The sequence below is a fragment of the Schistocerca americana genome, chromosome 3 (assembly GCF_021461395.2).
Source record: "Schistocerca americana isolate TAMUIC-IGC-003095 chromosome 3, iqSchAmer2.1, whole genome shotgun sequence".
NCBI classification, from domain to species: domain Eukaryota; kingdom Metazoa; phylum Arthropoda; class Insecta; order Orthoptera; family Acrididae; genus Schistocerca; species Schistocerca americana.
In genome coordinates, this window is record NC_060121.1 from 617,750,169 (window position 1) to 617,762,916 (window position 12,748).

Consider the following 12,748-nt stretch of genomic DNA (forward strand, 5'->3'; position numbering starts at 1 on the left):
GAAATTCTTTTGTTACGGAATTCGAATGTATATACATTAAAGAATTATTCCTCTAAACATTATGCGTGAACTCCAAAAATTAACAAGGCTATGACCGTTTGAAGCTAAAGCAAACGGTGAATTGAAAACATCTGGAGAGTTGTTTGGCCGATTTTACTCAAAATGTGAACTAAAGTCTCAATAGTCTCATTTGGAGATACGCACCAAAAATAACATTGTCAATATTGCTTTAAATTTGGCAGTATGTCTATTCGATGTAGGCCGTACTGCGTTAATGCACGTGGCAAATCCCCTTCAAATCAAAATCGCTGATGAATTCTCGCCAATTCTGTGAAGATAGACACACTAGCGGCGATGCGTTCAGCGACGAAAAGGGCTTTCAGGACAAAAATGAGGGCTTATCAGGTCAAAGTAGCATCGATGATATCCTGTAAGTTCCATGTTTTGTGCCTTTGTTTCTATGATAAATACTTGTCAAACCTTAAACGCGTATCTCTCAAAAACATATTTTTCGCCATGGTTGTCGTCGCCTACACTATAATTTTCATCCGATTTTAATGATTTTTGGTCTCCCTTAAAGCAAACTGAATTCCCTTCAGTTAATCGTAGATGATCTTTTAATGTTTATATTTAGTATTTTTTCAGCCAAATAAAGAGGTGTCCTAAAAATTACCATTTTCTTTCTAATATCTATAATTTACCCAATTTTTTTTTCAAATCCCTACGGTGAACTAAAATTACATCTGTAGGGATCAGGATGATATATTAATTTCATGTTGCTGATAACCACAAACGGTGTAACAGTGACAACCGTCGATCTGTCTCCTTTCAGAGTTGTCTCGGGAAAGTTCCAATTACACTATAAAGATATTAATATTTTTCAATAAAAAGTTACCAATAGAAACTTAAATGTATGCCTTATACATTGCACCAAACACCATTTGTCTATTACATTCCAGTATGGAGCAACAAAATCCTGAATTTGAGCAATATTTTCGTTCGTCACCCTGCCGTTCTTTCTTAAGCTGATTGTGCGATAATTCTCGCACTTGTCAGCTCTTGCAGTTTTCAGAATTGTGTGGATGATATTTTCCCGAAAATCAGATGGCATGTCGGTAGACTCAAACATTATACATACCAACGTGAACGGTCGTTTTGTTGCCACTTCCCCCAACGATTATACAAATTCTGATGGAATGTTATCAGTCACTTCTGTGTTATTTGATCTTAAGTCCTCCGAAAGTCTTTTAAATTCTGATTCTCATGCTGGATCCCCTATCTCTTCTAAATCGACTCCTGTTTCTTCTTCTATCACATCAGAGAAATCTTCCTTCTCTCAGAGGCCTTCAATTTATTCTTTACACCTATCCGCTCTCTTCTCTGCATTTAACGGTGGAATTCCCGTTGCACTCTTAATTCTACAACCCAGTTTCACGCTGAGTCAGTGCTTCTGACAATCAACTCTTTTTCGATTTCTTCGCATTTGACATGCAGCTATTTCGTCTTAGCTTCCTTGCACTTCCTACTTATTTCATTCCTCACCGACCTATACTTACGTATACCTGAATTTCTCTGAACATTTTTGTATTTTTTCTTTCATCCATCAACTGAAGTATTTCTTCTGTTACCCATGGTTTATTTGCAGTTACCCTCTTTGTACCAATGTTTTTCTTTCCAACTTCCATGATTGCCCTTTTTAGAGATGTCCAGTCTTCTTCAACTGTACTGCATAGTATCTCGTCATTCCTTAGTACTCCCGTGTCGCGCTTCTTTGCGTATTGATTCTTCCTGACTAATCTCTTAAACTTCAGCCTACTCTTCACTACTACTCTGCGATGCGAGTCTACATCTCCTCTTGGGTACGCCTAATGATTAAGTATGTGATTTCGGAATCTCTGTCTGACGATGACGTAATCTAACTGAAATCTTTCCATATCACCAGGCCTTTTCCAAGTATTCACTCTTAGTAGCTGAAATTTATTACAGAATTCTCCTATCTCTCATTTCTCGTCCCAAACCTATATTCTCCTGTAACCGCTACAAATGCGCTCAGTCCCCCATGAAGATTCATATCCCGTTACGTATTGCGTTACCCTTTCAATATCCCAATGCAGTTTCTGTGTCTCTTCATCTTCAGCTTACGACGTCGGCATGTATATATGAACTATCGTTGTCGGTGTTGGTTTGCTGTCGATTGTGGTAAGGACAGCCCTGTCACTGAACTGTTCGCAGTAACACACTCTCTGCCCCACCTTCATATTCATACAGAAACTTACTCCCGTTGTACCGCTTTCTGCTGCTGCTGATGTTACCCTATATTCATCTGACCAGAATTCCTTGTGTTCTTTCCATTTCACTTTACTGACCCCTGCTATATTTAGATTGTGCCTTTGCATTTCCCTTTCAGATTTTCCAGCTTCCCTACCACGTTCAAACTTCTGACATTCCACACCCCGACTTGTAAAACGTTATCCTTTCGTTGGTTATTCAATATTTTTCTCCACCTCCCCCTCGGCAATACCCTCGCAGGGATCTGAATGGGGGACAATTCCAGAATGTTTTGCCGATGGAGATATCATCATGACACTTTTTCAGTTACAGGCCACATGTCCCGTAGATACACGTTATATGTCTTGAATGCAATGGTTTCTATTGCCTTCTACATACCCATGCCGTCGATCATTGCTCATTCTTCCGCCTTTAGGGCAGTTTCCCACCCTGAGGAAAAATGTTCGCTCTTTCGCCATTCTTTGATAAGGCTGTTGGCAGAATGAGGGTGACTCCTTATACCAGAAGTCATCGACCGCCAATACTAATTATTAATCAAAAATTAAACAATGGTGGGTTTCGAACCCAGGATCGATGACGTTTCGCGTACTAATCAAAGACGCTATACCTAGACCATCTTTCTATATTGAAAGAAATTCCGTGTGGATTAAAACCACCAGTCTAAGGTTGGGGTAAGCTTGATGATATGGAGACAGAAGGAGAGATGGGCAGACAGCGAGGGGAAGAACAAATGGGCACAGATAGGGGGAGGAGGAGATAGAGTGAGGGGGGGAGGCGAGGGAATGAGGGGAGATGGATAGAGAAAGGGAAGTGTAACAGATGGACAGAGACAGGGGGAGGACGAGATAGGCACAGAGATAGGGAGGACGAGATGAAAAGATAAAGGAAAAGGAGTAAATTGACAGAGGACGGGAAGGGGAAGAATGGACAGATAGCAAGGGGGAAGGAGGAGATTGGCACAGAAACAAGGAGACGGTGGTGAACAGAGAGGGGGGGAGATGGAAATAGAGAGAGGGGAAAGGAGTAAATGGACAAGGAAAGAGGAGGAGGTGGACAGAGACAGAGGGAGGATGAGACAGACAAAGGGAGGTGGAGGAGGAGATAAACAGAGAAGGAGGAAATGGACAAAGAAAGGGAAGAAGACGAAATGGTCATATAGAGGAGGAGGAGGAGGAGGAGATGTAGAAAGAGAAGGGCAGGAGGAGATTGACAAAGAAAGGGGGCAGGAGGAGATGGACAAAGAAAGGGGGCAGTGGAGATGGAGATTAGAGAGGAAAGGAGAAAATGGACAGAGGGGGAATGGCAGAGGATGGGAGGAGGAGATGAACAAAGATAAGGTAAGGATAGATGGACAGAGATAGTAGCAGGAGGAGATGGATAGGAGAAGGGGGAGGTGGAGAGAGAGAGAGGGGGGGTAGAGAAGATGGCCAGAGAGGGTGGGTTATCGAGGGATGGATGAGAAAGGGGAATGGGTAAGGAGGAGATGAACGAATAGAAGAGGGAAACAAACACATACCTGCGAAACGCCAGGTACTCAGGTAGTATAATAATAATAACAATAATAGCAATAATAATAGTAATCTCACTAACCAACACGTTATATCTAGGACCAGGCGCACAGTTCCATTTGAAACAACAAAATTTAGTTTTTCCCGGTGATTAACAAGGCTCTGAAAACACGTCTTTTTGTTACGATTCACTTGTACTTGTTTAGGTTCTTCATTTACTTACTCTTGTGGCAGTTGGTCGTCTTGCGCTTCATCTGTCTTCAATTGTCCCCTTGTGGAGGTTTACGCCACTGCTGAATAAGTTGCTGGAATCACTGGTCACTTACTGCGCAAAAATTCTAATGTATTGACGCGTTTCGGGGACAGCCCGTCATAAGAACATCATTAAAAAGAAATGTCTTCACACAGAGTATGGAGTTAGCCGTTAACATCAGTGCTCAACTGAATACTGAGAACGGCTGACACATTTGACTCTATATTTTGTACGAAGACTTTTCCTTTTTCTGATGTTTTGACGAAGGGCTGCGCCCTAAACGCGTCAGTAAATGACTATTTATTGACAATAGATGATCATTTATTCTAGCGACCCATTCAGCAATGGTGTAAGTCTCCTCAAGTCTATGTCATGGTCGCAGGCCTCCTCCGCAACATTATGTCGCACCTTGAGCTGTCTCATATAGCTGAATGTGATGAATATGTGCGTTGTGTTGTGCTTTTGATGAACTGTTCTTCTTGTACATAGTCTACTCTTCTCTGACAGCATCAACGTGGCCGCCAAGAATAACGTACCAAATCGCCCAGGTGAAAATACATTACTAGTATCTTCAATTTGTCAAGAGACATTTTCAAAAAAGTTTGAAGCCTCACACAGTGTAATACAAATAGCCAACGAGGGGAATATTCAGTGTGGTATCTTCACTCATTGCTACTCACTTGAAGACGTCTTCGTAGGGTACGCTATCGGAGACGATGAGGAAGCCCCCGTAGTAGATGCAGACGGCGTAGGTGAAGGTGCCGAGGCTGCGCGCCAGGCTGAAGACAGCCGCGCGCACGTAGGTGTTGCGCTTGGCGAGGCGGATGGCCGGCTCCAGCTCCAGCATGTACTTGGCGTGGAACTGCCGCTCACGGCACAGGCCCGCCACCGTGCGGATGTTGCCCACCGCCTCCACCGCCACCTGCAGATCGAGACAATGTTTGGTCGCGAGACGTGTTCTGGAGTGCTACAAGCAGAATACGAAGAAAGAGAAAACAACACCTACCAGATAACGTGTTAACATAAAAGACAGCAACCAATCCGCTGTTGGTTGATCGTCTCGTGTTCCGGTTTGGTGTATGTCCGAGACTAGCGAACCAGGAAGAGAGGGGGGGAGGAAGAGTGGGAGAGGGATATGGTGGACGCAAATAAAACGGAAGAAAGACATTTAAAATACATGACTTTCTCTTTTGCAATATGATGTTTCATAGAATTTTTAATCTTTCTCTTCATCTCTTCAATGTGTATTAACTCTGGACACAGAAAGTTTTCTAGCTGAGCAGCAGACAGAAAAAGCTCTAGATAAATGCAGAAAGTTAAGAAGCAAGAGAAGAAGACACCTTTTGTTAATATATGATAACGAAAATGTATCTGTTAAAGTGTGTGGGGTTAAATCCAAGGAGAGCATAGAGTGAAAGAATTCGACTTCTGAAATAATAAATGACTTTACTGTGAAATTACAACAATAACCTAAACCAAGGTACTCCGTTCAGAAGTGTGTCTGTCTTTTGCACACATGTGAAATCAAAATCTGCTGCTGCGTAACATTCAGTATCATGCAGCTCCACACCGCGCATTGTATTGTGTTCAATAACGATGGCAACAACTGAATGAAAATAATTCAGTCAGTTGTTGGGAAACGATCGACTCATTCTGTTGTAGCTTCATGTACTGGTCAGACTGCTCACTCATTGTTCTTAGTGAAACCAGTCTGTGAGAGCAAACGAATGAAAACTGTTGAATCAGCCGACAGCCGTTTTACATGTCGGCTGGACTGATATTCATTGATTTCTTTCGAATGTATCTACAATGTTGGCGCTACCAAATGACGACAACTGATACTGTACGTTGAAATTTTGGATACTGAATGAAACCAGTCAATGATCTTGCTGTCGGTTGTGCTGTCTAGTATGAGAGTCGATTTTAGCCAGTTTCCACATATTCGTCTAGGTTTATGTTGGGCTCATTACCATTCAAAACACACTAACAAACAATGAAAAATATTTCCGTCGGAACAGTACTTCCGGCAAGTGACAGTACATTGCTAAAATGGAAGTCATTAAGTCACTAGAGAGTTAGAGTTTCAACAAATTTAAATTAAAAAATGTTCATTTATTTAAACATAAATTTTCAAGTTAGCACCAGCTATCAAACTTTTAAAACCACCAAGAAATTTATATTTAATGCCATAAGCTCCAAAAATAAGTATTTAACTAAATAAATTTTGAAAATACTTCATTCTTGGTATACTTTACATTTACCGCTCTTTGAAACAAGATACGTTATATTTGTTTGAAAACGTTGGATAACTACTTTGGTATGAATGGGTACCAGCCATGCTTCAACTCCATCCTACTTACATCGGATAAACGTCAAGTATACGCGTTTCTGCGATTGTCAGAAGAAAGAAGAAAGAGTTTTAAGCGACCTGTTGTTTTACTGTTGTTTCTTCTAAACACAACAAAACCCTAACTGCAAACCTTGTGAATTTTAATATCCCCCTTTTGTTGCTGCATGAAGATAATCAAATATATAACATTTATTTCATGTCACACGAGACAGTAACAAGTGTATATGAAATTTGGTATGCTATCTGTGGATGTATATCAAGGTGTATGCTTCTCTATCTGTGTTGAGTTCTTTTTTATATTCTATTATGTCTATCGTCGATACTACGGCTAGATTCTTGGGGAACTATAAACCAGTCCTAAATCATTATTGAAACATAGTTTTATGTATGTACGCTGGCCGGGGTGGCCGTGCGGTTCTAGGCGCTACAATCTGGAGCCGAGCGACCGTTACGGTCGCAGGTTCGAATCCTGCCTCGGGCATGTATGTGTGTGATGTCCTTAGGTTAGTTAGGTTTAATTAGTTCTAAGTTCTAGGCGACTGGTGACCTCAGAAGTTAAGCCGCATAGTGCTCAAAGCCATTTTCTTTATATATGTACCAACCTGTTGGCAGTATGGTTCAGTAGTTCCAAGGGCAAAAAGACCCCACTGCCGAAATATTGACTGTAAAGTTGGACAATAGCTTTGAGGAATAACATGATGGGAGGTGGGGAACTAGCAGGAATCGTGGTAGCTGCTATCATGCAGTCACACCGAACGGTCTCTCTCTCTTTCTGTCTCTCTCTCTCTAGGTGCTAGTTGTAGATTTCATTATCTACACTGTACTTCTTGCCGAGTTTTTCATGTGTAATATCTGGCCAACAGCAGGGAGACAGCTCTCCAGAAGCTTTCCAGTTCGTTTGTAATTGTGAGTGGACTAATGTAGCCGGCCCGGTGGCCGAGCGGTTCTAGGCGCTTCAGTCTGGAACCGCGCGACCGCTACCGTCGCAGGTTCGAATCCTGCCTCGGGCATGGATGTGTGTGATGTCCTTAGGTTAGTTAGGTTTAATTAGTTCTAAGTTCTAGGCGACTGATGACCTCAGAAGTTAAGTCCCATAGTGCTCAAAGCCATTTGCACCATTTGAACTAATGTAACTGCGAGACGGGTTACCACAATTTATGTTCCTTTTGGTTTACAGTATATAAATACTTTCATATTAAACTTCATCGAAAACCTCTCATTCACTGTAGCTTCGCCCCCTCCCACCATTTTTATTAATTACGAGGGTCATTCAGTTATCATTATGTAAAATTAGAGAGATTCGAGCGCGCACGGAGGCTTTCCGGCAGTCGTTCTTCCCGCGAACCATACGCGACTGGAACAGGAAAGGGAAGTAATGACAGTGGCACTTAAAGTGCCCTCCGCCACACACCGTTGGGTGGCTTGCGGAGTATGAATTTAGATGTAGATGTAGATCAAAATCAGAAAGTGATGTATAAAAAATTGTATATTTTTACAAAATGAAACCCTTACTGTTTCTCAACGTAATTACTACTAAAATTAATACATTTGTCGCAATGATGAACTACTTTTTATATCTGACGCAAAGAAGTCTTTGTCCTCTTTTTCAAACTACTTTCGCACAAATTCTTTGGCCTCCTTGTTATTGCTGAACTTTTTTCCACCTAATGCCTCTTTTAGTGGACAAACAAACAATAATTCGAGGATGCGAAATCTGGACTGAAGGGAGGATGATGTACTATCATCAGATCAATTTTTTCAATGGTTTCTTTAGTCAGTTGGGCGATGTCACGACGAGCAGTGTCGTGTATCAATATTATGGTTATTCTTTGAGATCCTAACATTTTTCTCTCATTGCTGGCTTTACTTTGTTCAAGAGCATGTCTGAACTAGCAGGCGAGGGGGTAGGGTGTAGCGACTAGAGTTTTTTACTACTTGTTCGTGTTTATTGTACACTGCTCTTCCAAATCACTAAAGATGACACCTTAGGCATCCCAAAAGACCGTCAACGTGTCTGTTGCCGCCGATGCTTGGTTCTGAATTTCCTTCGGACAGGTGAGCTGGTGTGTTTCCATTCCATGCTTTGTCTTTTGGACTCAGAATGGTTAACCCAAATTTCATTTCACGCTAAACTCATGTTTAGAAAATGTTCACCTTCACTTTCATAGTGTTCTTCCAAGTCTGTGCACACTCTGAGTTTTGTTTCCTTGTACTGTTTTGTTGACTCTTTCGAGACCCACCTTGCCCTTGCTCTGCTCTACTTGAGCTCGTCACTGATAACGTTATGAATTGTGCCAACACATACTCCAACAGTTTTTGCTGAACGTTGTTGTAACGCGTCGGCCTTCATGAATAATGTTGTCAGTGTGGCATCGAAGCGAACGAGCGTACACTTCAGCTGGTTGGCCGGGACTTTTCTCGTCAGTCATTGAGGTTCCATCGTTTTTGATCAGCTATACCCACTTACAAAAGTTTCCGCCGTTATAAAACTTTTATAATATTGTAAAATCGTTCGAGAAAAGATTTCAGTTGGTTTTTTTTCTTCAGAAAGCAAATAACCGATCACAGAACGTTATTTAACTAATGTGGCACGCCATCGTTAAGTTCAATATTGATGTTATTAAAAAACAATTATTATCAGAAAATTGTTCTCAGCTTATCTCAGTCATGCCTACCTCAAGTCATGAAAATACATAACTCCATCTATAGACTGTTTAATTTCTAGCCGCGCTGTTTGAGGCGCCATGTCACGGACTGCGCGGCCCCTCCCGCTGGAGGTTCGAGTCCTTCCTCGGGCGTGGGCGTGTGTGTGTTGTTCTTCTCACAAGTTAGTTTAAGTAGTGTGTAAGTCTAGGGGCCGATGACCTAAGCAGTTTGGCCCCTTAGGAAATCAAAAACATTTGAACATCATTTAATTTCTACATCAATTTGTCCATTTAATTATTAAATGACCCTCTTATATCACTGACTTGGCAACAAACCCATGCCAATAGAAGAAGAAGACGGATGCCTTTGCGGTCCAGGGACTGAAAATCAGCAGATGCGTGACTCTCCCACTGCCTGACAGGGAAAATGTGTTAGGCATCCTTCATATTTTTAACTTCAGTCAGCACTGACGTGAAAGCAGCCACAATCACTGTGACACTTCGTTACGAAAAAGCGATAAAGATCTCCAGTCGCTACTACTGGTGAAAAGAAGCCTACACCGCTAATCCAAGTTCCTTTCAAGGTGTTTCCTTGCCAGCCTTTCTTTGTGCTTATCGGTATACTTGTTCGTAATTGTTGCCTGGAAACGCAGTTGTCCGTGTGGAGTTTTGCACTGTCTGCATCGATACAGCTCTTTCAGTTGCCTCCCATAACGCCAGTGTATGGAGCTATTGCTACCTGCTCGGAATAGCTCTGATCATAATGGATACCGGTAACTGTCTTTTGTTGAGCGCAGACGACTACTACAAGACGAATTTCCAACGTTTTTTGTCTCTCGATAGCGGTTGAATGTTCGAACGACGTCGCTGTGGCGTAGGTAGTGAAAAGTCCCGGCGCGCAGCATTCGAGCCTACGGGCTTAGCCTGTCTCACCCGATGCAGCTGCCTGCCAGCCCGTGGCTCTGGGTGAGTCATGTGAAGTTGGCATCCGACTTCCGAGATGTGAGCATTTTTTCCAGAGTCCCTGATAGGTATACCATAATTCTAAGGCTTTATGTACAAAATCTGAATAGATCTGCAGAATTATATCAAGGAAACAACAATATTTCGGAAAATTTTAATCTTATAGAAAAAGTAATAGCCACAGTTACGAAAAAATTAATAATGACAATTCTGAATAGTGCTCCAAGAGTTCTACAGTAAACCCTAATGAAATTTTTTTGTGCAGATGATACTTTATAACTGCAATAATTAGGGACACATTTCCCCAGCTGTGTGAAGATGGCACGCAAGTTTCGAGAAATATAATTTCTTTTCAGAGTTCTTGGTAGATATTCTATAGCTCTAGAGTACTCTGTAAATATTTTAATAGTTCTTAACACTTTGGCGAAAAAATTATGATCGCAATTCTGCATAGCTGAATGGCTGTGAAGTTGGCAACCGATTTTCGAGAAATACACATTTTTCCGTAGTTATTTATAGATATGCTATAGTTCTAGATCTCTCAGCACAAGTTTTGAATAGTTCTGCTAAATTTTGGGGAAAAATTATGATCTCATTTATGAAAGGTTGAGTAACTGTGAAGCTTGCACCCAACTTTCGAAAAATCAACATTTTTTTCAGAGTTGTTGGTAGATATGGTTCAGTTCTAGACTCCTCTGTACTAAATATGAACAGTTCTGCAGAATTTAGCGAAGAAGATACTAGTAATCGGGAAATCTTAATGTAAAAAAATTATTTATCAATTTTCAAAAGTGAAACTGTGATCACAATTGTGAATAGCTCCCCAAGTGTGAGTTCTACAGAAAACCTAAATGGCATTTTTTTTCTCAGGTAATAGTTTATGGGATAAGCGAAATACTGAGGCACCCATATTCACTACGGAAAATTATACGAAAAGTTTTATTGGGAAACGTAATGTAATTTCTTGCGGAGGTAATAGTTTAAAACCGCAATAGCGTGGGACCGGCTTCACCAACATATAGGTTTTCGATCGGAAGCTGAGCTTCGATGCCCTAGTTGTGATCGGTGCATGTAGGTACAAGCCGGCACACATCGTGTCGACTATCGTTATGCATCAGAGTGCTGACAACCTCAGCAGTCTAATGATAGTCGCCATTTTTGCGTCTGCTTATTGCGTTGTATTACAACTATTTTGATTTAATTTGATATTATTTCCTTGAACTGTATGACGCATATGAACTCCTCTGTGAAAAAAAAATGGCATACGTATTGCTAAATATTGGAAAATCCCAGTACGTATCAAACGGTAAAGTAACAGCAGTTCGTGGAAGCACATTATAGAGACAGCGGTACTTAATTGTAGCAAAGAATATCAAATTAAATCAAGATAGTTCTAATACAACGCAGTAAGTAGACACAAAAGTGGCGATTACCATTAGATTGCTGAGGTTGTCAGGACTCGGACACATAACGACAGTCGACACACAGTGTGTCGGCTTGTACCTACATGCACCGGCTGCACAAATAGGGCAGCGAAGCCCAGCTTCCGATCGACAACCTATACGTTAGTGAAGCGAGTCCCACATTATTTCAGTTTTAAACGATTATCTTCACAAGAAATTACATTACGTTTTTCGATAAAACTCTTAGGGTGCTATCCAGAACTGCGATCGGACCTGTCATCAGAACTCCAGAGCGATTTCGTATATTTCCTGTAGTGAATATGGATCCCTCATTATTTCGCGTATGTCATAAACTGTTACCTGAGGAAAAAAAGTCAGTTAGGTTTTCCATAGAGCTCTTGGTGAGCTATTCAGAATTGTGCTCACAATTTTACTTTCGCAAATTGATAAATATTTTTTTACAACATCAAAATTTATCGAATACTAGTGTTTTCTTCGCTAAATTCTGCAGAACTGTTCAAATTTAATACAGAGAAGTCTAGAACTATATCACAGCTACCAAGAACTTCGAAGAAATGTCGGGTGCCAGTTTCACAGCTACTCAACCATTCATAAATGTGATTACAATTTTTCTCGAAAAATTCTACAGAACTATTCCAAATTTGCGCAGCGAAATCTAGAACTATAGCATATCTATAAATCGAAAAAATGTATATTTCCCGAAAATCTGTTGACAACTTCACATTTATTCAGCTGTTCAGAACCGTGATCCCAATTTTTTCGCCAAATTCTACAGAACTATTAAAAATATTTACGGAAAACTCTAGAACTGTAGAATATCTGAGAAGAACACTGAAGAAAATGTATATTTCTCGAAAATCGGGTGCCATCATCACACAGCTGGGGAAATGGGTTCCTCAGTATCGCAATCGTTTCATAAAGTATTATCTGCACAAAAAGTCATTAGAGTTTCCTGTAGAACTCTTGGAGCACTATTCACAATTGTGATTATTAATTCATTCGCAAATGTTGCAGTTTTTCTTCTGAAAGATTAAAATTTTGCCAGGTATTACTGTTTCCCTCTCGAAATTCTGTAGAATTACTTGAATGTTGTAGAAATAACTCTAGAACTATGGTATATCTATCGAGAACTGTGAAAGAAATATATACTTCTCGAAAGTTCTTTGCTAACTTCACATTACTCTGCGGGTGGGCTGCGTCGCGCGCAGTGGGAAGCGAGTGTCACCTGTATGAACATCCCACACACTGTGCAGCAAACACGGGACACACTAACAGTAACGCAAGTTGAAATAAAGGTGCCAGTATCGCTCCTGCTG

At 41.0% G+C, this 12,748-nt stretch overlaps 1 protein-coding gene across 1 annotated transcript in view; it reads right to left on the reverse strand.

Moving 5' to 3' along the window:
* The window catches only part of LOC124606966 (ATP-dependent translocase ABCB1-like), a 261,320-nt gene that overhangs the window by 22,398 nt on the left and 226,174 nt on the right, over positions 1 to 12,748 (reverse strand). Inside the window, exon 16 of the mRNA XM_047139103.1 lies at positions 4,731 to 4,972. Within this exon, the coding sequence (XP_046995059.1) occupies positions 4,731 to 4,972 (242 nt within the window). The remainder of the gene's footprint in view (positions 1 to 4,730; positions 4,973 to 12,748) is intronic.